Raw genomic sequence first — 24,286 nt, 5'->3', positions numbered from 1 at the left:
TCAGAAACTGATGGTCTGTTCTTATGGTTATTCTTTAATTCAGGTCTCACTGTATCTTACCTTGGGAACCAAAATTTTCATGCAGTGGAACACAGGTAAAACTTGATCAGAAGGAAGAATTGTGAGGGCTTCTAGTGCGGACTGCAAAGTCCTTATTGGCATTTGAACAGCAGGTAGAATGGGTTCCAGAATTTCATCCTCTGAGGCTGGTATAAGGGTGTGATATTTTTTCAACAAGAAAGAGAGGCAGACCCACTGATCGTGAATATATTGTGCAACTATTTTCCCCCATCCTTGGGAAGATGACGACTCTTCAAAAAAACTGAGACAAAAAATAAAGTCACTACCCCATCCTTCTTTAAGCCTGTCTCCACTTCTTTTGCGTGTAGTAGTACACTACCCTTACAAGGGGAGAAATTAAACAGTCATTATTAAACATCCTGTCTACCAATAAACGAGGAAACGACACAAACCTCAATTTCCTAACTACACTGAAAGTAGGTGCTTGCACTCACTTTAAATGATTCACTGAAAACTAAATGCAGAAAAGTTAATGGGCTTCCAGTAACAGGGATGAATAATTTGATAATACGTTATCATCCTGAATGAAGCCTCATCTCGAAGCTTCCATGACCCTTTACGTAAGGTTGAGCAATCACTAATTATCTCAATGACTCAAACAAAAATGGACTTTTAAACATGAGCAAAAAAGATGCCTTTCACGTATATGCTTCTCTCCAAGGGGTGAACACACCTGCTGTCCTCCTCTGTGTGGGGCTTCTGCAGCGTCTGATTGAGCTGGAGAGAGGAGAGGAACCTTTCCGTGGCTCCCGCATCCTGAGAGTCCAGCTGTAGCTCTGGCTTCTGGTCAATGGCCTCACACACCATGGCCAAGGCAGCCATACTAACGACTCTCTGAATCTGTCTACCCAGTGTCGGTTCCTGGGGAGCAAATGGGACAATCTTTTATCGAACATAAGCAAATCCTAACCAATAAGGACCTGAGCTCCCAGTCTATGGGAATCTCACGCCCTCCTTCCCCTCTTTGTGCCTGCTACTGAATATCAGAGGAAATAAAAGGAAATCCAATATACGTCACTCTTTACCATTTCTGTACAGACTGGTGGCAAACAAGGTGGCAATAAAAATTCAGCAATTCAGACTGAAAGACAACTTGGATACAAAGTTCCTATGGGTGAGTCTTACTTCAACTGTTTGGCTAAAACAGACTTAAAAAAAGACTCCTGGCATATATATAAACAACTCCTTCAGTCAGCTGTATGCCGCTTTTGGTGATACAGCACAGCAGTTAAGAGCTGGACTCGAACCGCATGGCCTAGGTCTGGACCCTGGCTCTGCACTTACCACCAGCTGACTGTGGACACGCTACACCTTGGTTTACTCATCCGTAAGATGGGGACAGTAACAGAATCTACTTCACAGGATTATTGCGAAGATTCAATAAATCGGTTATTTCATGTAAAGCACTTGGAACTCTACAGGCAGGAGCAGAAAGGAGGAAACCAAGACAGCCTGGCTTTGTTCTTACAGAGAGAAAGTCAATAATCTCAACCAAGAAGCCAGGAGTGCAGGTAAGAACCTAGATAGGGAAAATACTTCCCTGAGAGACCAAAGCAGTTCTCCCAAATACCGCCCACCAGTAACATCTCTACAGAAAGGAACCTTCTACTACTTATTTCATACCTTCCCTCACCACCACCACAGAAAATCAACTCTCTGTGCAGATAAATTTTACTCAGCAACACTGCCAATACAGGAAATAAAATTTAGGGCTACTTTTGAGCCAGTACGTTCCCTATTAACCTTAAAGTAATTCAGTGAATTAGTAAAGGGAGTAAGCCAATCTTTAAAAATCACTGTGGTATGGTTCACAATTCTGGTCTACATTCAAAGCTCACAATGTCCTTCTGTAACACTAATACATTAATATTCAGTAGACAGGATGCTGAAATATTAATCAGTCCTCCTTATAATTTTCTTTTAATACAGTTCTCGAAAACTACTTTAAAAATTAGATTATTAAAGCAATCAAGTAGCTCTTTTAATTAGCAGCCCAGACTAGACTATGATTCAGCTCAAATTTTTAAAACCCTTACCGTGTGTGTTAAGTGAAAACAGCTAACATTTACTGAGGACTCTCTACGTGCCAGGTACTGTTCTAAAGGTTTACCATGCATGAGCTTGCTTTAATCCTCACATCAACCTTATAACCCTTATTTCGCAGGTGCAGTAAATGAAGCACAGAGAGGTTAAGTAAGTTCCCCAAGGTCTTTACAGCTAGTATCTTTACAGCTAGTAAAGATAAAGCCAGGATTCAGAACCAGGAAGTCTAACTCCAAAGCCTGTGCTCATAACCACTATGCCTTATTATATCATGTTTCAGAAATGCCTCTAGGTACTGAAATCTAGTGAAGAAGACATATATACATAAATTATTCCAAAAACAAGTAAGATGGAAAAAAACACAAAAATGGAGGCATAAAGAGCAACAGGTAAATGAAGAAAAGAATGAGACACTGATCAAATTTCATTTAAGAGAAAATGTAACTTGAGCTGGGACGAAAAGGATGCACCAGATACTGACAAGTGTATGTTGAGGGGAGGGCGTTCTCAGTGGAAGGACGAGACACAATGAAAGCCCAGATGAGGCAGGATATGGCATGTGCTGTGATCTGTGACGCTCCCTATGGTGGCCTAGCGTGACTGCAGCATAGAGGGGCTCTGTGGAAAGGAAGGGGAGACGCTGTGAACTGGGCTAGAAAATGACGTAGAAATCCAAGCATGGAGGCTCTGGACACTGGACTGAATTTGGACACATTAAAATGTCCCTTACTGGTACCCAGGCAAAAGACCTAGTGAAAATCCACTATCTGTATCTAAATGATTTTACGATTGCAGTTCACCACACCTTCATTATGTGCCTAATATTATGACAGGAGTCCCAATCTTCATCAAATATGATGAACAAGGGATATTATTTTCAAAATTAAATTTCAGCAGATGCTTTTTATGTATCAAAATATTGTCCAATAGTCAAATATGTATTCTGTGTATGCCTCACTCAACATAATTACAAGCCTTGAAGCAAAGAGGATTACCTGTCCACGGTCCATCTCTTGAAGATGCCGAATGGATGCGTTTTTCAAAGGAGAAATAACTCTCCAAATAGGGTTGCCTCTTTTCCATCCAACCTTCAAGTGGAGATTTATAAGTTCAGTTAATACCATCAGGTACAAATGGCAACGTTCCAGATCTGAAACCTAAGAGAAACAATAAAACACTTAACAAGCAAGGTTCATGATTTTCACAAAGCTATGAGAGTTTAGGCAGGAAATAAATTAGTTTATCTAAAAGTACTGAAAGATGACATTGATGAGAGAAGTCATCTCTTCCAAGAAGCCTTCCATCAACTCCCCAGGCAGAGCTAAGCACGTCCTCCTCTGTGCTTAGACGGTGACTCTGCAATCAGCACGACTTACTCAGCTGGCTCCCCACCTTGATTACGAGACCCTGGAAGGCAGAAACTATGTTCTACCAATTCTTGCATCCCAGGCTAACACATCATAAATAATCACAATAACAAGTATAGCAACTGCCACTGCCACTTCCTTTCCTTCAGGCAGTTGTAATACTCCATTCTCACAAGGAACGGTCACTGTCCCGCTTTCCGAAGTTCAGAGAGGTTAAACAACTTACCCAGCATATCAGAGCTAGTAAGCTGGATGGGGGGCAGGGAAGGGGGCAGAATTAAAGGCAGGGCTTCTCGACTCATAGACACAGGCAGACTGGGTTCGGTCCAGCTCTATCATCACCAGCTCTGTGACCTACTGCCAATGACCTAACCTCTTTGGGCCTCAGATTCCTGACCCGTAAAATGGGGAGGGTAGTATCTCTCCATCACAGGGTTTTTGTTGAATTAAGTGAGAGAAAGCATTCTGAAGGGACTGGCCCTGAGTGGTAGCCTTGCTTATTATCGCCGTGCCAATTCCTCTACCCTCAGGCTTCTGTGGCACACAGGAAGCACAGAATCCATTCAGTTTATCAGTTTTTACCGAGCAATGCTTAGATGCCAGACACTTTGCCGAGCGCTAGGATACAATGCAGAGAGAAGGAAACAACGCCAGGGCTTGGTGCCAAGACTGAACACAGCGGGTGAGAGTGAGGGATAAAGCTGCCAGGATTCCCAAGTTTTAGGCTTGAAGAAACAGGCTGGATCACGCACATCCCCCGAGAAGGGAACCTGGGGCGGGGGAAGGCGGATAACCTCCTGCAGGAACGAAAAGGAGTTCAGTTTTAAGTAGCGTATATGGGGGAAATTCAACCTGAGTTGCCAAACAGCAACTCGCTGAATGGGCGTTCACCTCAGGTCAATCTGAGGTAGAAAGGAATGTGACGGTCCCCGGCATAACTAAAGCTGGGGATGCCGGTGAGGTCACCTAGACAGGAGAGAATGAGAAAAGGAGGGGCCCGGGCCAACCTGAAAGACTCTGACTTCCAAGGCTACGCAGCAGAGAATGGACATTCGTGGGAGTAACGGCCAGAGGGAGGGGAAACAGCAGGAGGAGGATGTCATAAACGCCGGCGTCTCAAGGCGGAGGCGTCAACAGTGTCCACTGGGGCTGAGGGGGTCGAGAGAAACGTGGTCTGCAAAGCATCGCCAGGTGCAGGATAAAGGAGCCACTTCTACTCACCAGAGCTGCGGGGTCTGTTTACAGACCAGCTCACAAAGGGAAGGAAACAGGGCACCAGAAGGAACGCGGAATTGAGCGGGTTCTTGTTAGATGAGGGACCCTTAAAGCCGTTTCAGCGCTCATGGAAAGGATCCAGGAGGAAAGGAGAGGTGAGAAATACAAGAAAGAGAGAGGCTGATCAACAGGGTAAAGTCGCTGAGCAAATGGGAGGGGATGAGGTCCAGACCACCTTCCTCTCCTGTAAGGGAGGGAAGGCAGGGAGGATGGATTCAGGGGCGGGTGAGGCAGACACCGGGCAGTCTGAAGCGGGGGTGACGCCGGCCGAGGCTGCTGTTTCCTCTGTGAAGTGAGGGGGACGGTTCATCTCTCCCTGATTCATGGCCCCGTGCGGGTACCTTGAAATCAACCACAGGAACTAATAAACACTACAAATCAGGGCTTTTCCCCCAAGAGCCAGTTGTTAAATACTGACCATCACGCTGCGGAGGGGAAGGAAAATGGGGAAGAGATTTTTATTAAACTCTAATAAGCTACCAGACAAATGTGCTTAATTGGGAATTCTAATACCTAATGTATTAAAGAGTGGGTTTTTCAAAATAATTTTAAACTATTATATAATGAGTTTACTTTTAAAAATCTTTCCATCTGAAGGATAAAATCACATTAACCTTTCCTTTTTTTTTTTTTTTTTTTTTTTTGCGGTACGCGGGCCTCTCACCGCCCAGCCTCTCCCGTTGCGGAGCACAGGCTCCGGACACGCAGGGTCCAGCCGCTCCGCGGCATGTGGGATCCTCCCAGACCAGGGCACGAGCCCGCGTCCCCTGCATCGGCAGGCTGACTCTCAACCACTGCGCCACCAGGGAAGCCCTAAAGCTTGTATCTTTTTCTGCTCCCAAAGGCCACTTTTTGAGAAACTATCACGTTAATTTTCAACTTAATTCAGGGCCTGCCAGTCAGTAATCACTCAAAATATTGATGAAAAGACTGAAAAGTTACTCCAATACATACATACCCTACTTAGTTCCTTCATAGTAAGTCTTCTGAGAATAAATTCCGAAACGCTCTCTGTGGTAGACATGACAAAGTTCTGAAGGAGAGTAAACACCTCATCTGTATGCGCAACTAAAATGAGAGAAATAAGTTTATTTGGTACAAAGTACACCCGACGGTCTAGTAAAAGCTCACCTATGTTAAGCATATACATGAATCACTTACCAAAAATGAATTCTAATAGAATAGTCATTGATACCATGGGGATCTCTACAATTAATCTTAAAAATCATTTAGGCGTTTTAGTTCTGGATAAGATACAACAAAGACACACTGCCCTCTCTCACTGAATTCAGCTACAAAACCTGGACGGAATATTCAAAACAGCTATTTGAAGACTCTGAAAGGCAAAAAGCAGCAGATGGATTCAGAAAGAAGTAACCCTGAACGGCGGTGAGTTTGCGCCTGTCCTCCTACAGACTGGACCCAGATGGCGGAGCAGTCAAGAAAGTGGGCGGCAGACTGGGCGCCCACCTTCTGCTCAGGGAATGAAAAAGGAGAATCTCAGAGAACCGGACGGTGAGTACTTAGGAGATTCCAGAGAGGGAGGCGCTCAGGAAAATGGCCCCAGCAAGTGGCTTATGAAGTGCTGGGCTCACCCCTGAACTGCTAGGCCTGGATGTGATACTATTCAGCACGTCAAAGACTTTCAGAATGGAGCTAACAGACAACTGGACAGGTCCCAGCCTGACCACCAGATGGAACACGTGGGGCACAGGTCAAGATAGCATTGCAGAGGACATGAAAACAAAACTGTGGAACCAGCACCCACAAAAGCCGGAACATCAGGAATTGAGGCCTAAACCAAGCCAGACTGACTGTCTGCTACACGAAAATATCAACACTGTCTCAGGATCTGACCAAGATCCAGGGCCTCACAACACAATATTCAAAATATCTAGGATACAATCAAAAATAACTGGGTATATGAAGCATGAGCTATTCCTTATCTCACATGGGAAAAGAATCTACGAATGAAAACACCAAGATGATGGTGATTTAAGAATAACCTGACCAAGACTTTAAAGCAGCTATTAAAAAATGCTTCAACAATCAATCAACACACACTCTTGAAACAAATGGAAAACCAGAAAGTCTCAGGAAAGAAAGAGAAGATATACACAAAAACCAAACAGAGATGTTTATCACTGAAAGTACAATAACTGAAAATTTAAAAACTCACTGGATGGGATTAATAGAAAGGAGATGCAAGAGAAAAGAATCAGTGAACTTGAAAACCAATCAATAAAATATGCAATCTGACACGGTGTAGCCAAACTGCTGACAACCGAAAACGAAGAAACAATCTTGAAAGCACAGAGAAACAACTTATTGCCTGGGGGAAAAACAATGTGAATGACTACAGAGTTCTACTGAGAAACCATGGAGGCCAGAAGCAAATGCAACACTTTTCAATTGCTGAAAGAAAAGACCTATCAAAGCAGAATTTTATATCCAACAAAAATACTACTCAGAAGGCAAAATAAAGGCATTCTCAGATGAAGGGAAACTATGAGAATTCATTGCCAAGAAACTTGCTACAAAAGAAATATTAAAAGACATTTTTCGAACACACGGTATACAATGCCACAGGAAAACACGGAAGGTCAGGGATGAAAGAGCAAAAGAAACTGTAAATATCTTGGTAAATACAACAGACTCTTCTCTTGAGTCTTTAAAATGTGTTTGATGGTTGACAGCAAAAAACAGAACATTGTCCAGTAGGATTTTCAACAAGAGTAAATGTAAGATATCTGTAATAAATGGGGGAGAGGAGGTTAAGGGACCTATAAGGTAGTAACATTTCTATGTTAATTTTAAGTGGTAAAATATTAATTCTAAGCTGACTGTAAAAAGTATGTACATCATAATCCTTAGAGTAAAAGATAAGTCCATAATTATAGTTGGGTTCAACAATCCTAAAATCAGCAAGAATACAAAAAACACCATGAAGCTCTTGAATACAACTGACATTTATAGGACACTCCTCCCGACGACAGCAGAACACATACTCTTTTCAAGTGTACATGGAACAGTCACCAAAATAAGCCATACCTAGATCATTAAATAAACCTTAACAATTTTTTAAAAGTTGAAATTGTACAAAGTATGCTCTTTTGACTAGAACAGAATTAAATTAAAAAGCAATAACAGAGGGCTTCCCTGGTGGCGCAGTGGTTGAGAGTCCACCTGCCGATGCAGGGGACGCGGGTTTGTGCCCCGGTCCGGGAAGATCCCACATGCCGTGGAGCGGCTGGGCCCGTGAGCCATGGTCGCTGAGCCTGCGCGTCCGGAGCCTGTGCTCCGCAACGGGAGAGGCCACAACAGTGAGAGGCCTGCGTACCGCCAAAAAAAAAAAAAAAAAAAAAAAAAAAAGCAGTAACAGAAAGACAATAGAAAAATCTCTAAATACATTTGCAAATAATTCACGGGTAAAAGAAAGTCTCCCAAAAAAAATATTCTTAACTGAAAATACAACATACCAAAATTTGTGGGATGCAGTTACAACAAAACTTAAGAAAATCTAAATGTCATTTTAAAAAAGAAGAGAGATCTAAAATCAATGATCTAAGCTTCCACCTAAATGTCAATAAAAAGGCAAAATAAACCAAAAGTAAGCACAAAGATGTAAATATAAAAACCCAGAAATCAATGAAATTGAAAGGAGAAAGATCAACAGAGAAAATTCAATGAAACCAAAAGTTGGTTCTTTGAAAAGGTCAATAAAATTGATAAACCACTAGCCAGTCTTAGAGAGACAGAGAGAGAGCACTGCCACTATCAGGAGTTACAAAGGAATTACATCAGACCCCAGATCCTGCAGGCATTTAAAGCATAAGGGAGCACTATGCACAACCCTACAAACACAACTGTCCTCATTCACAAATGACATCTCTGTCTACCAAAAAATCCCAAGCACCTATTAAAAACACTGCTACAACTAATAAGAGCTTCAGCAAGGTTACAGGACGCAAGGTCAACACACAAAAATCAATCACATTTCTGTATACCAGCAATGCACAACTGAAAACCAAAACATTTTAAAATATATCATTTACAATAATCTTCCTCCAAAAGATATAAATCTAACAAAACCTGCACAGGATCTATATGCTGAGAGCTAAAAAACTCTGATGAAAGAAATAAAAGACAGCCTAAATAAATCAAGAGACGTACCATATTCATGAATTAAAAGCCTCAATATAATAAAGAAAGCAATTCTAAAAAAATTGATCTGTAGATTTAATGCAATTCCAATCAATTCCAGCAGGATTTTTTTTTTTTTGGTAAATGCAAACAAGCTGATTATAAAGTTTATATTGAAAGGCAAAGGAGCTAGAATAGCTAGAAATATCTTTGACAAAGAAGAATAAATTTGAAAGAATCACAATACCTATTTAGAGACTTACTGTAAATCTACAGTAACCAAAACAGTACAGTATTGGCAAAGGGATAAAAATACAGATCAAAAGAATCCAGAAACAGATCCACATAAATATGGTCAATAAAATATTGAGCTATAAATCACATCTTACAATTCACCCATTAAAAGTGTATAATTTAATCGTGTCTAGTACAGACACTCCCATTTACCACTGCAACAAAAAGAATAAAATACCTAGGAATAAACCTATCTAAGGAGACAAAAGATCTGTATGCAGAAAACTGTAAGACACTGATGAAAAAAATTAAAGATGACACAAACAGATGGAGAGATATACCATGTTCTTGGATTGGAAGAATCAACATAGTGAAAATGACTACACCATCCAAAGCAATCTACAGATTCAACGCAATCCCTATCAAAACACCAATGGAATTTTTCACAGAACTAGAACAAAAAAACTGCACAATGTGTATGGAAACACAAAAGACCCTGAATAGCCAAAGCAATCTTGAGAAAGAAAAATGGAGCTGGAGGAATCAGGATCCCAGACTTCAGACTATACTACAAAGCTACAGTAATCAAGACAGTATGGTACTGGCACAAAAACAGAAAGATAGATCAATGGAACGGGATAGAAAGCCCAGAGATACACCCATGCACATATGGTCACCTTATCTTTGATAAAGGAGGCAAGAGTATACAATGGAGAAAAGACAGCCTCTTCAATAAGTGGTGCTGGGAAAACTGGACAGCTACATGTAAAAGAATGAAATTAGAACACTCCCTAACACCATACACAAAAATAAACTCAAAATGGATTAAAGACCTAAATGGAAGGCCAGACACTATAAAACTCTTAGAGGAAAACATAGGCAGAATGCTCTACGACATAAATCACAGCAAGATCCTTTTTGACCCACCTCCTAGAGAAATAGAAATAAAAACAAAAATAAACAAATGGGACCTAAGGAAACTTAAAAGCTTTTGCACAGCAAAGGAAACCATAAAAAAGATGAAAAGACAACACTCAGAACGGGAGAAAATATTTTCAAATGAAGCAACTGACAGGGGATTAATCTCCAAAATATACAAGCAACTCATGCAGCTCAATATCAAAAAAAACAAACAACCCAATCCAAAAACAAGCAGAAGAACTAAATAGACATTTCTCCAGAGAAGATATACAGATTGCCAACGAACACATGAAAAGATGCTCAACATCACTAATCATTAGAGAAATGCAAATCAGAACTACAATGAGGTATCACCTCACACCGGTCAGAATGGGCATCATCAAAAAATCTACAAACAATAAATGCTGGAGAGGGTATGGAGAAAAGGGAACCCTCTGCACTGTCGGTGGGAATGTAAATTGATACAGCCACTATGGAGAACAGTATACAGGTTCCTTAAAAATTAAAAATAGAACTACCATATGACCCAGCAATCCCACTACTGGGCATATACCCTGAGAAAACCATAATTCAAAAAGAGTCATGTACTACAATGTTCACTGCAGCACTATTTACAATAGGCAGGACATGGAAGTGTCCATTGACAGATGAATGGCTAAAGAAGATGTGGCCCATATATACGATGGAATATTACTCAGCCATGAAAAGAAATGAAATTGAGTTATTTGTAGTGAGGTGGATGGACCTAGAGTCTGTCATAGAGAGTGAAGTAAGTCAGAAAGAGAAAAACAAATACTGTATGCTAACACATATAGATGGAATCTAAAAGAAAAAAAGGCCCTGATGAACCTAGGGGCAAGACAGGAATAAAGATGGAGACGTAGAGAATGGACTTGAGGACACGGGGAGGGGGAAGGGTAAGCTGGGACAAAGTGAGAGAGTAACACTGACATATATACACTACCAAATGTAAAACAGATAGCTAGTGGGAAGCAGCTGCATAGCACAGGGAGATCTGCTCACTGCTTTGCTACCACCTAGGGGGTGGGATAAGGAGGGTCAGAGGAAGAAGCAAGAGGGAGGGAATATGGGGATATACATACAGCTGATTCACTCTGTTATACAGCAGAAACTAACACAACACCGTAAAGCAGTTATAGTCCAGTAAAGATGTTAAAGAAAAAAAAAATGGTTAAAGTGTAAATTTTGTTATGTATATTTTACCACAATTTTTAAAAAATAAAAGCTACCTCAGGAAGAAAAGTTCAAAGAGACACAAAAGATCAAGGCCAGAAAACAAAAGCAACTCAGGAAAAAACTGACAGCAACAAGGATTACAAGTGGATATTGTATGTGGATATATCCACATATATTGGGTTGGCCAAAAGTTCATTTGGGTTTTTCCATAAGATGGTATGGCAAAAACGGAACGCAATTTTTGGCCAACCCAATATATTATATGTAGATATTGTGACACATTCAGCAAGTAGTCAGTGATTAGGCTAGTTACTTTGACCCATATAATCCAAAGCAACAAAGGGAGAGTTACAGTGTAACTATAAGTACGTTTCCTCAAATATTAAAATAAACATTGTACAATTATTCTGAATTAAAATAAAATAACCACTGGAACATCATTTATTTAGAGCTTTAAGCTGACAGAAGCAGCAAAGACCATTTAACCAAAGTTATGAATTAGGCTTTAGTTTATTTTGAACATTTTAGGACATCTTTGGGGGAGTTTTAAGTAAAACGGGTTTTCCCACATAAGCCATTATTGCTCATAAGTAGGTGAAAATGTGTTTGCATTTCCCAGGAGTATGTTTTAATTTTACATATCTTCCCTTCTGCAGCAGACCCAGGCTTAGCCAAGTATCCTTGTATATACTATATAAATAGCTGTAAATAGTTGCTGGAGCACGGCAAATTCAAGTTTTGCTTTTTGGAACTTTCTGGAATCTTTCCCCTGAATATTTTCTGCCCATGGTTGGTTGAATTCATAAATACAGACGGCTGACTGTACCTAGTTATTTCTGACTTTACCATTATGTGTTCATTGACCCTTGTACTAGTAGTTAATCCTAGATTATTTACTCATTAATAAAACGGAAAAACTCGTTTCCTCTTCCCCCATCAAAGAAATCCTTTCAGGATTTAGATCTATTTAAAGTTCGTTAAATAGATCTAAATTAGCAGATGTAAGCTATTATATATAGAATGGATAAACAACAAGGTCCTACTGTATAGCACAGAGAACTATATTCAATATCCTATGATAAACCATAATGGAAAAGAATATTAACAAAAGGTAAATATATGTATAACTGAGTCACTTTACTGGACAGCAGAAATTAACACAACAGTGTGAACAGCTATACTTCAACTAAAAAACCATAAAGTTAATTAAGCTTATTATGGTTTACCAATTATCTGGAAGTCAGTTACTATCAAAATTACACACTGATTTCTTTGGCTCTCGCTTGTAGTATAATGAGAGATGCAGGAGCATCAATGGGAACTTACATTCTGCAGATGAGAACATAAAACGTGTACACAACTGCTTAGAAAACCAATTTTCCAATATGCACATACTCTAAGAACCGGTCACTTTGGCCCCAGGGGCACGCATGTGCCCTGGAGAGACACAGGCCTAGAAGAGACACGTAGACAAGTGTTTAAGGCAGCGCTGTACACAATAGTAGTAGACGGAATGCAATCCAGTGTCCAGCAACAGAAGAACGCATAACTGTGGTGTCATCACACAACGGAAGGTAACACAACGGGGAAAACGCGCAAGTGTAAGAAAGGACACGCACGGATGATTCTTAGAAACCTGCTACGTGAAGAAGTTACAGAAGGCTTCTTACAGTAAAGTGACATTTCTATAAAGCTCAAAAGCAGGAAAATGAGACCATATATTGCTGAGGAGCATCGATGTATGTGGTAAAACCATTTTTTAAGTGCATGGAAGTGATACAGATAAAAGTCAAAATAAGGAGGCAAAAGGCAGGGATTGAGGAGTCACAGGTAAATCCCTTCTTAGCAGCAAATGCCGTGGTGGTGCGTTCGTGGGTGTTTATTCCATTATTTTGCATCATAATTACATATAACCATCACACGTTCTTGTGTGTATCAAATATCACGATTTTCCAAAAGGTACCTGTAACCCAGTCCTGCACTTGAAGGCACTGAGTCTAGTGCTTTCAACAGTCAAGACATGTCAAATGAACCCAAATTTATGCCCTTAAAGGAGTTAAAAGTCTTATAAAAAGTTACTGTTACGTGTACAGCATTCGGTTCTGCTACCATTACCAAAAATACCAGAACTTGGAAACAAGCTTTAATATTTCACAAGCCTATATTAAAACCTAAACTTCCACATTATCCTCAGGTTTAACCTAATACCAATGCTTCTCTAGAATACTCTTTTCTAAATAGAAAATTTCTAAAATTCCAAATGAAACTGGTCAGAAAGATTGGGAATCAAGGCTTACCCATCGATATTCTCATATCTGATGTCCATGGGTTTTCAACTACTGTTTTATATAAATCTTAGTTTAAGGAACGAAGAAAGTGTTCAATGCTTCCATCTACCACCCCTGTACTTCCTGGATGAAGTATTTTCTACTTAGAGGTGCTGAGGGATGAACATATTTAAAAACAAATAATTATAAAATTATTGCTATTCTCATGCTTTACTTTCTGCAACATCCAGCAGCACAGTGGCAATTAGAAATGGATCTTGGCTTAAAACATGTATGAAATAGTGATCATTTTCAGTAGTCTGGAAATCAGTGAGAGCCCATTGGAAAAAAAAAAAAAAAAGAGCAAAAGCAAATGCAATCACATTCTAAAATCAACAGCGAGCAACAAATGTAAACATTAAAATGTCAGCTCGGTGAGGGCAGTCTGTTACTCTGCCTCTGCATCCCCAGCACCAACAGGAGATACTCAGTAAATATCTGTTGAATGCACGAAGTTAAAGGGTCAGGAATTTCCTCTCATTCTGAGTACCAACGATATATCCAGCAAAACACCAACAGAAACCAATGATCCTCACCATCTTGGGTACCGGAACCTTGCAACAAGCAAGTGTGCAGTAACTTCAACAGCAACTGCAGGCATCTGTCAGTTTTCAGCAAGGGCATGTAGGCATTTGTACCAAACTTCACAAGGGCATCCAGGAGAGGATCTAAGAATATCCTTAATACATTCTGTGTCCTCCGCTTTTCACTAGACATTAAAAGACACGCCCAAATCAAGCATTTCAAAAGCAAAAAGAAATTGTTTTCCAGCTACAGTCGTAGAACTGGTTAGCTAATGATTCCATTGGACAGAATTACTTTTAGGGATGATCCAAACACCTAGAACCTATTAGGATGGACCTTTCTGTTTGTGCTTTTTCAGTGGGTTCAGCGATTCACTGGAGGAGAAAGCACAGGAAGTAACACAACTCTGTTCTCAACTCTGGGCACAGTACGAATGAAATCCTATATCCGATTTACTGGCAAATTACAATGCTGAGACCTCGCTTCCATATCTCAAAAAAACCAAAAAACAAAACAAATACATGCCAGCCAAGGAAATGAGATATGTTAACAAAAATATATACGAAGCACTGAAGATTTGTGAAAAACTGTTGTCACTAACTTTAGTACTAAAACTTTGTCTAGAAAAGAGATTTGATGTTAATCAAATTAATTGTATTATCATGCAAATGTGTACACTACCTAATGAAGCTGCTTACTGCAACAATTATAATCTGGTGACAATATGCTCACGTTTCTCAAAATATAGATGAGATTGTTCTATCTTTATTACCTTTTAAAAAAATAACACATTTTACAAAAGGGTAAAATCCAGTAAATGTCTTTACCTAATCTTATGCTAGGACCTTACAACCCATTCTTCTAATATTCTCATACAAGACCTGTGATTCGTGTATACAGTTTTTTTTTTTTTGACCGTCTCTAGTTTAAACCTCTCATCCTATGAACTTATTGTTAATTTTAAACATTTTTAAAGTATACTGCCAATGTTCTAGTTCCTTCCTTGAATACACTGATCAATTCCATACCAATCATTGAAAAGTCTGAATATGTACCATAAATCTGATTAGCCTTTTTTAAAGAAAGTTTTCTTTTCAAGTTTAGAAACACTTACCTATATTGACTCTTCATTCCTTCCACATCTATGGCCAGCAAGACCATCACAGCAACAAGCTTGGCTTCAAGCCAATCAGGCATACAGCAGTTTTCTCCTCCTTAAATAACAATAGTTAAGGTTTGCAAAGCATTATCAAAATCCTTCCAAGATGATGTTTCAAAAATAACACAGCTAAATGATTATGTTTTATCCATATTAGAGGAATACAGCGGAGAAGAAATATAGTAGAACACCCCACAGCATGGCTCATTGTTACATACTTAACTGTGAACACAAAGACATCTCTGCACGCCGACTACGTGCCATGCACTGGCCTCAGTGCTGCAGACACAATGGTTCCTGTCCTCACGATACTTAGAGTGCAGAAGAAAAGAGCATTCATCAAAGAATATGCAGAGAAATGTAAAATGATAACTGTAGTGAGTGCTCTAAATGGTGCAAGTAGAGTGTATAATGGGAAGTAAGACAAAGTCACTCTGAAGCAATGACAGTTGAGCTGGGTATAAAAAGCTGGGAAAGAATGAGGTAGGTGAAGGGAGACATGACCTTTCCAGGTGGAAGGAAGTACATGTCAGGGGCCTCCAGCAGGGGAGAGGCACACCATATTCCGGGAAAGGGCTGAGGTAAACAATAGGAGGGAGCACCAAAGATGAGGTTACAGGACCAGGCGGGAGAGACCAGGGACTTCGTAGGCATGTAACGGGTGTCTGTCTTCATCCCAAAGGCAAGAGGAAGACACGAAAGGTCAAAGTGAATGTGTGTAAAGAAGTGGAGGAGACATCTGTTAGATCCAAGTTTGTATTTTGAAAAGACTTCTCTAGGTACAATGTGGAAAAGCGATTTTAGAGGAAGCAAGAGTAGGTGCAAGGTGACCGGTTAAGACGCAATTCTGGCATCTCAGTTGAGAGGTGAGAGTTCCCTGAAGTGGAACCAGAAAGGGGATGGACTGGATACAGACACCAAAGGCTTTGCTTCTTAGACCTGTGTTCAAACCCCAGTCCTACTCTTTGTTAGCTGTGGGAGTCTGGGACAGACGAATGTTCTCTCCGAAAGCTTAGGTCATCTTCTATGAAATCAAACTAAATAAACCTATGACTTTCCTTGGGTTTATTATAAAAATTAAATAATATATGCAGAGTTCCTAGAACAACTTTTGGAAGACAGAACTTGGTTAACTGATAAAATTATTTTCCTATCACTGAAAGCCAGTTAAAATAAAATAAATCATAGATAGAACATTTCACTTTCATTCTGTTGTAAGATAATACTCTTCATCTCAACTCCCAAGAAAAATTTGCTTAAGGGATCTAGTTTTCCAGCCCAGCGGTTCAGATACTTAAAACATATTTTTAAATATTCTAATAAATTTGGGGAGTAATTTAATATATTTTGATACAAATTAGTTAGAACAGTACAGAAGACAGACAATACTAAAAACACACTCGTATGGAGGGCAACTTAGTTTAAAAATGCAACAAAAGGATAAACTTTATTCTTTAAGATGTTATAAATATCATTTAGTTATCAGTAAGAAATCTGTATTTTTTAGAAAATCTAAAAGTTGGTGCTCTCCAAGATAGGTTAAGTTTATAGGTGTTTATAAAAGTGAATTATTGAAACTTGTTCTCTGAAACATTTTTACTCACATTAGCTTCATATCCCACATTTACATATAAAAACTCATTAATGAAGATTAAAATGAAATCAAATGCCAATTCAGTATTCAGTTGCCTATAATTTCTAGCAATCATATAATCAGATACTTTTTGACCTTGTAGGAGGCAGGGATCAGGTAGGGGTGCTATTTGAGAATGAAATGTTTCCAATCACAATGCCACTTTTTGAAGTCCTAAACAATTTTTCACTTCAGATACTGAAAGGGAAGGTTATAAATCAGAAGTTTAGTGGATTTTTAATGATTTCTGATTTCAAGGAGAGCCACAGGATCAGGCTGATAACATTAGAGTGGCCAGTGGAGGCCACTCCTGCAGAGTTTTCTGCCAAGTCCTCTACCACCACACTAGGGAAATCCAGGCTACAGAACAGTGGGTCGCAAACCTCAGCATGTATTAGAAGTCCCCCAGAGGGCTTGTTAAAACCCAGAGGATGAGCCCTACACTCAGAGTTTCTGATTCAGCAGGTGTGGGATAGAGTTTGAGAATTCACATTTCTAAAATGTTTCCAGGTGGTGCTGATGCTGCCTGTCTGGAAATCCTTCTCGGAGAACGACTGGCAGAGAATCCTTTTTACGCTCTCCCCCCTTTCTCTCTCTGAGGCTAGAAAAGTGAAAGTAAGCAACAATGGTCTTAAAGAAACAAAAGGTCACTGGCTATCTTCAATCACCTTAATTTACCCCTAAATTATCACTCAAATCTTGCTACCACGAATTCTAAAAACTGAGTGTAATTCTAGAAGATGCAAAGTAATCTATAGTGTCAGAAAGCATACCAGGGTTGGTCTGGGGATGGAGAGGGACAGGTAGAAGTGGGAGACAGGGATTATAATACAAAGAGGTGTGAAAACACTTCGGGGGTGGGGGGTGATGGATGTGTTCATTATCTTGTGATCCTGATGGTTTTGTGAGCATACACAGAGGTCAAACCCATTACACTGCATAGTTTAAATACGTGCAACTTAATGTATGCCAGTCATACTCAATAAAGCTGTTTCTAAAATCCGTTACACAGCTGCAGTATACTACTTTGGGATTATTACACATCTTCAGCTTGGTTACGTTTTAAGTAGGCACATCATTTAACTACAAAATCTTGACTCAAAATATCCTTTCTGATGGACTCTCTAATTTATGTATAAATTTCTTCAAATATATTTCACTTTTTGGTTGATCTTAACATTTCCAAGTTTTGACAAGCTTTTACTGCTGCTTCCGAACTCTATCTCACTTTCTCTATTTCTGAAAGCCTTCTCTGAAAGCTCTCCAACATTTCTGCTTGTTGATGACGCTGGTTTTGTGTGGTTTTAGTTGTTGTTGCTTTGTTTTGCTATATATCACATATATGGTATGGTACATATATATCTACCTAACATATATCCATCCTTATCTCTTAACCATTCCTACCTGGGGTCCATGCTATAGACAGACAGAAACAGATGGATGCCTACCTACTTTCAGTTCCCTGGATGCAAGTTCATCCAAGCCTTGCAGGATACGCCTTCTCCCTTTCCACCTTAATTTCTATTCACTCGTTAGCTGTCACCTCATCTGGTGACCTCTCCTGACCCCCACAGGTCTACCTGTTCTGGATCAGTATTGCTTACCCGGGTTCCCCATCCCAGTGCTTATGGCTTTCAGGGCATTGCGCTAAGATTATCTGCTCACTTATCAACTCCCTTGCTAGACCATGCTCTCTCTGAGGGCAGGGGACATACCTTTTATCTCTGTAACTCCAGTGTCTGGCACCTAGAACTAACATTTGATATATGGTTGCTGAATCATCCGTGTAAAATCTATCTGTACTGACCATGTCAAACCCAAAGGAAAAAGCTCCTTCAGGCGTAGAATCTGATTAAAAACATTTGAGCTGAGGAGTCTTTATATAAAAACAAATTTGAATGTTATATGTATTTTATGCTCAAAAACTCAAGTTACATGTGTGCTTTGGAATTTATTACCTTGTTCTGAAAACTGCCCAGTAATTGATAACTAAACTAAAATTTTATAAAGGCACTTAGCCAAGGGCATTAAGAGTCAAAAATATTCCACACACACACACACACACACACACACACACACACACCTCCTTTGCACTTGAGATCAATTTTTTAAAAACTTAACATAGCATATTATATAAACAGTATATTTTAATTTCTAGAAATGTTAAGGAAGAAACTCTAAAAATCTTATTTTATCCAATTTTGAATTATTTAATCAGACTTGATGCTGTTATGTACTGAATTATAAGACAAGTTCTATAGATACTTCAGGGAGTTGAATCTATGTTTACTCTAGTAGGGACTAAAATTTATTTACTTTTATAGGCCTAAGAAAAGAATCTCGCAAGTAACAGTACAGAAAATTTACTAGACGACAAAGAGAATAAAACATAAAAGAGAAATGTTCTAAGAAGAACAAACAGATAAACTCATGTATTTTGGAAGGATAATTATCTAACCATTTAAGACCTATTCCATGATCAGATTAGAGAAATCAGGAGATGAAAATGACTTGGTCTGAGACAAAGCTAGGAAATTTAAGACACCTTAAATTCAAAGGTGCAATTTACCCCAATTATCACTAATGACTTTAATGATGAGGAAGCATTAGAAGGCAGTCTTAACACATTTCCCTAAAGAAGATGCAAAATTGATCTTTGCTAAGTATCTGGTAAAAAGAAGAAACGAACAAACATAATTTTTCTCTAAAATTACTTTTCATAATCAGTTCACACTAAATGTAATGCTTTGAAAACAAACAAAAGATGAACAGATTTATCTACAAATATTTCCACTACCGAGGCTCCAAAAACCCATCTGCAGATCGAGCCAACAAAGATTCTGTACTTATAGAATAAATTAATAAATGGACTTGTGCCCGAGTCCTACCCAGGCAACTTCTTAAAACATTTAAAATGTTTAAAATCTCAAGTTCTAGAACAAATAAGTACAGGTTACGAAACAGTATTTTTACATTCTGTTTATTCACATTATTTGGCTGAAATACAAGTCTGACATCCATAAATTGGCATATATTTGGTTAAGCCTGAATCTCGATCTGAAAAACTACTAAAAAGCTCTTTGAAAATGTTTTGGATATATCAGTCCATAAAAATGATTTCAGACTTACCTTCCCAGGCAGGTGACTTAATATACTCTTGGACTAGGTTCTTTACATAAGCATTTAAAGAGGATGTCTCGTGAAGTCCCATGGAACTACAAGTTAAGGGTCGCCTAAAACAGCTTTCATTAACACGCAGCCAATCACAGAGCTAGAAAAGAAAAGTGATTACTTATTTTAAAAGCTTAACTGAACAAAGGGTTTCTAACTTCCCTAAGCCAATTTTCTTTCCTCCACAATAAACTGAATTTAAATGACTGAACACAACAAAGTAACAGAACATTTATTGTCATGATTGAGTTCCGCAGATAGCTCAGACAGAAAAGTGTTCGTATGTATGTGTGTATATACACATACGTGTGTGTGGTGTGTGTGTGTTTTCTAACCTCTTCAAAGAACTTATAAACTTCATTAACAGGCAAGAATTTTTAAAGCACCTAATATAAAATGCACATTTTGATAAGGTGTTCTAACGAACATCTCTACGAAAAATAATGCACAACATTATGCACAACAAATTACAGTCTTAAATTAAAATTTATTCCAGCTTCATATACTAAAACGAGGTATATATTTATTTATGAGAGAACATAGAATTTGAGATATAAGTTATAATGAAAGTTCCTACCCTTCTTGCAAGTTTATTTTCTATGATATGTGCATTTTAAAATACAGTTGATGCAAATGTAAGGCCAGGACTTCCCTGGTGGGCAGGGGTTAAGAATCCACCTACCAATGCAGGGGACACGGGTTCAATCCCTGGTCTGGGAAGATCCCACATGCTGCAGAGCAACTAAACCTGTGTGCTACAACTACTGATCCTGCACTCTGCAGCCTGCAAGCCACAACCAGTGAAGCCCGGGCACCTAGAGCCCGTGATCTGCAACAAGAGAAGCCACCACAATGAGAAGCCCACGCACCACAACGAAGAGTAGCTCCCTCTTGACGCAACTAGAGAAAGCCCACACGCAGCAACAAAGATCCAACACAACCAAAAACAAACAAACAAAAAGTTAGGTTTAAAAGAAAACCCCCACACACACAAATGTAAGGCCAGACACTTTAAAACTCTTAGAGGAAAACATAGGCAGAACACTCTATGACATACATAGCAGCAAGATCCTTTTTGACCCACCTCCTACAGAAATGGAAATAAAAACAAAAATAAACAAATGGGACCAAATGAAACTTAAAAGCTTTTGCACAGCAAAGGAAACCATAAACAAGATGCAAAGACAACTCAGAATAGAAAATATTTGCAAACAAATCAACGGATAAAGGATTAATCTCCAAATTATACAAGCAGCTCATGCAGCTCAATATCAGAAAAACAAACAACCCAATCCAAAAATGGGCAGAAGACCTAAATAGACATTTCCCCAAAGAATATATACAGACTGCCAACAAACACATGAAAGAATGCTCAACATCACTAATCATTAGAGAAATGCAAATCAAAACTACAATGAGATATCATCTCACACCAGGCAGAATGGCCATCAACAGAAAATCTACAAACAACAAATGCTGGAGAGGGTGTGGAGAAAGGGGAACCCTCCTGCACTGTTGGTGGGAATGTAAATTGATACAGCCACTATGGAGAACAGTATGGAGGTTCCTTAAAAAGCTAAAAATAGAACTACCATATGACCCAGCAATCCCACTACTGGGCATATACCCTGAGAAAACCATAATTCAAAGAGTCATGTACCACCATGTTCACTGCAGCTCTATTTACAATAGCCAGGACATGGAAGCAACCTAAGCGTCCATCGAGAGATAAATGGATAAAGAAGATGTCACACATATATACAAGGAATATTACTCAGCCATAAAAAGAAACGAAATTGAGTTATTTGTAGTAAGGTGGATGGACCCAGGGTCCGTCATAGAGAGTTGAAGTCAGTCAGAAAGAGAAAAACAAATACCGTATGCTAACACATATATATGGAATCTAAAAAAAAGGGTTCTGATGAACCTAGGGGCAGGACAGGAATAAAGATGCAGATGTAGAGAATGGACTCGAGGACACGGGGAGGGGGAAGGGTAAGCTGGGATGAAGTGAGAGAGTAGCATTGACATATATACACCACCAAATGTAAAATAGATAGCTAGTGGGAAGCAGCCGCATAGCACAGGGAGATCTGCTCAGTGCCTTGTGACCACCTAGAGGGGTGGGATAGGGAGGGTGGGAAGGAGACATAAGAAGGAGAGTATATGGGGATAAACGTATGCATACAGCTGATTCACTTTGTTATACAGCAGAAACTAACACAACACTGTAATGCAATTATACTCCAATAAAGATGTTTAAAAAAAATACAGTTGATCCTTAACGACACGGGTTTACACTGTGCAGGTCCACTTACATGTGGATTTTTTCAGTAGTAAATACTATGATACTTCATGATCCATGGTTGTACACGTCCTCAGATGAAGGGCAGTTTCTTAAGAAAACAAACATACTCTTGCCATAAAATCCAGCAACTGTGTTCCTCGGTATTTACTCTAATGAGCTGAAAAGTTATGTCCACACACAAACCTGTATGTAAATGTTTATACCAACTTTACTCATAACTGCCAGGACTGAAAAGCGAACAAGATGTCCTTCAGTTGGTGAATGGATAAACAACGGCACACCCAGACAAAGGAATATTATTCAGTGCTAAAAAGAAACGTGCTACCAAGCCATGAAAAGACATGGAGGAACCTCAAAGGCATATTATAGCTTATTGAAAGAAGCCAATCTGAAAAGGCTTCACAACGTATGATTCCAACTGCAGGACGTTCTGGAAACTATGGAGGCAGTGAAATACCTGGGGCTGCCAGGGGTCTGGGGGAGCAAGAGAAAACAGGAATTACTGGGTGAACTGGGGATTTTTCCAGCACGGAAACTATTCTGTGTGATACTGCAACGGTGGACACATGCCAGAGCCCACAGAATGTATGGCACAAAGAGTGAACCCTAATGTAAATTATGAACAGTAGTTAATAATAATGTATCAGCATTGGCTCATCAATTGTAACAATGTACCATGTTTAACGCAAGATGCTAATAATAACAGCCACAGGTGTTGGATGCGGAGGGTACCCAGCGGGTATATGGGAACTCTGTACTTTCTGTTCATTTTTTTTCTATAAACTTAAACCAAGCAGCTATCTGATCAAACCAAGGGAAAAAGACAATAGTAGCCGTAGATATTTACACTTAGCGTGGGCCAAGCACAGTCTGAAACATGTTTACATGCATTTTTTCATTTAAACCTCACAGCTCACACCAGATATCAAAGTAAGTTCCAGGTGGATTAACCACCATTTACAAACTATACATATTGATCCAATGAATAGACCTTATTTGGGTACTTGAATAAAACTGACTATTTGAACAAACAAAATGCAAAAAACAAACAGAAGAACACATTTATTGAACATCTGGATAAATTAAACACCAAATATTTGAATCAAGAAATTAATAACATTTTTAGGTGTGATAAGGGCATATTTCTTAGCAGTATCTTCATCTTTTAGTAGTACATATTTCTAGATGAAATAAGATATGAAGCAGAAGTCCAACAAAAGGAACTGATTAAATAAATTCTAAAATATTTAATCAACCGAATTTTTAAATATCCCATATTGGGGAACTATTTAGCCAACATGCTATATAATATTCAAATGTAGGTAAAGATGAAAAATAAAATTCAAAAACAGTATAATCTTAATTTGTTTAGAAATATCATATGTATTAATATATCATTTAAAATCATCACTCCCAGGACATCTCATCCGGAATCGGGATCTGCCCACTAACACTGCCCCCCGACCCCAAACCGGTCCTTCTCTATTCCAGATACTTCCTGCCCCCGTTTCTCCATAGGAACCTCAGCAGCGTTACTGGTTACATCCACTCAAAGCAAATAAACAAGTTTTAAAAACCCCTGGTGACAGATAGCAAAGCAATCATATTTTACATAAAAGGCTAGTAACGAATTCAATTAGATAACAATTTTTCACAAAGTTTTCAAAGACCTTATCATTAAGTTATTTTCAGGCTCACCTCTGTCCACAATGAAGTTCCTCGTCCGAAGGACTCCTCTTGTCTCAGTGACATGACAAGAGATGAGACATCAGAGAGGGATACTTTCTCCTGGGGGGGGGGGCAGGGCAGTTTTAAAAAAATTACTCATTTAAAAATGTTTGAATCAAACATCACTGAATCAAAATCACTGCAAAAGCAGTCTAGCAGACCACTTACAGTAGA

The 24,286-nt window shown here is 39.1% G+C and overlaps 1 protein-coding gene across 1 annotated transcript in view; it reads right to left on the bottom strand.

Moving 5' to 3' along the window:
* TARBP1 (TAR (HIV-1) RNA binding protein 1) overlaps positions 1-24,286 on the bottom strand; it is a 64,276-nt gene that overhangs the window by 22,018 nt on the left and 17,972 nt on the right. The window contains exons 9-16 of the mRNA XM_065894635.1: positions 24,083-24,172; positions 20,035-20,176; positions 15,228-15,327; positions 14,125-14,297; positions 5,725-5,822; positions 3,120-3,281; positions 736-942; positions 61-330 (exon numbers count right to left, since the gene is read on the bottom strand). Coding sequence (XP_065750707.1) covers positions 61-330; positions 736-942; positions 3,120-3,281; positions 5,725-5,822; positions 14,125-14,297; positions 15,228-15,327; positions 20,035-20,176; positions 24,083-24,172 — 1,242 coding nt within the window. The remainder of the gene's footprint in view (positions 1-60; positions 331-735; positions 943-3,119; positions 3,282-5,724; positions 5,823-14,124; positions 14,298-15,227; positions 15,328-20,034; positions 20,177-24,082; positions 24,173-24,286) is intronic.

Source organism: Phocoena phocoena, chromosome 16, assembly GCF_963924675.1.
Source record: "Phocoena phocoena chromosome 16, mPhoPho1.1, whole genome shotgun sequence".
In the NCBI taxonomy this organism is placed as follows: Eukaryota; Metazoa; Chordata; class Mammalia; order Artiodactyla; family Phocoenidae; genus Phocoena; species Phocoena phocoena.
This window is presented reverse-complemented; position numbering and strand designations above follow the sequence as displayed.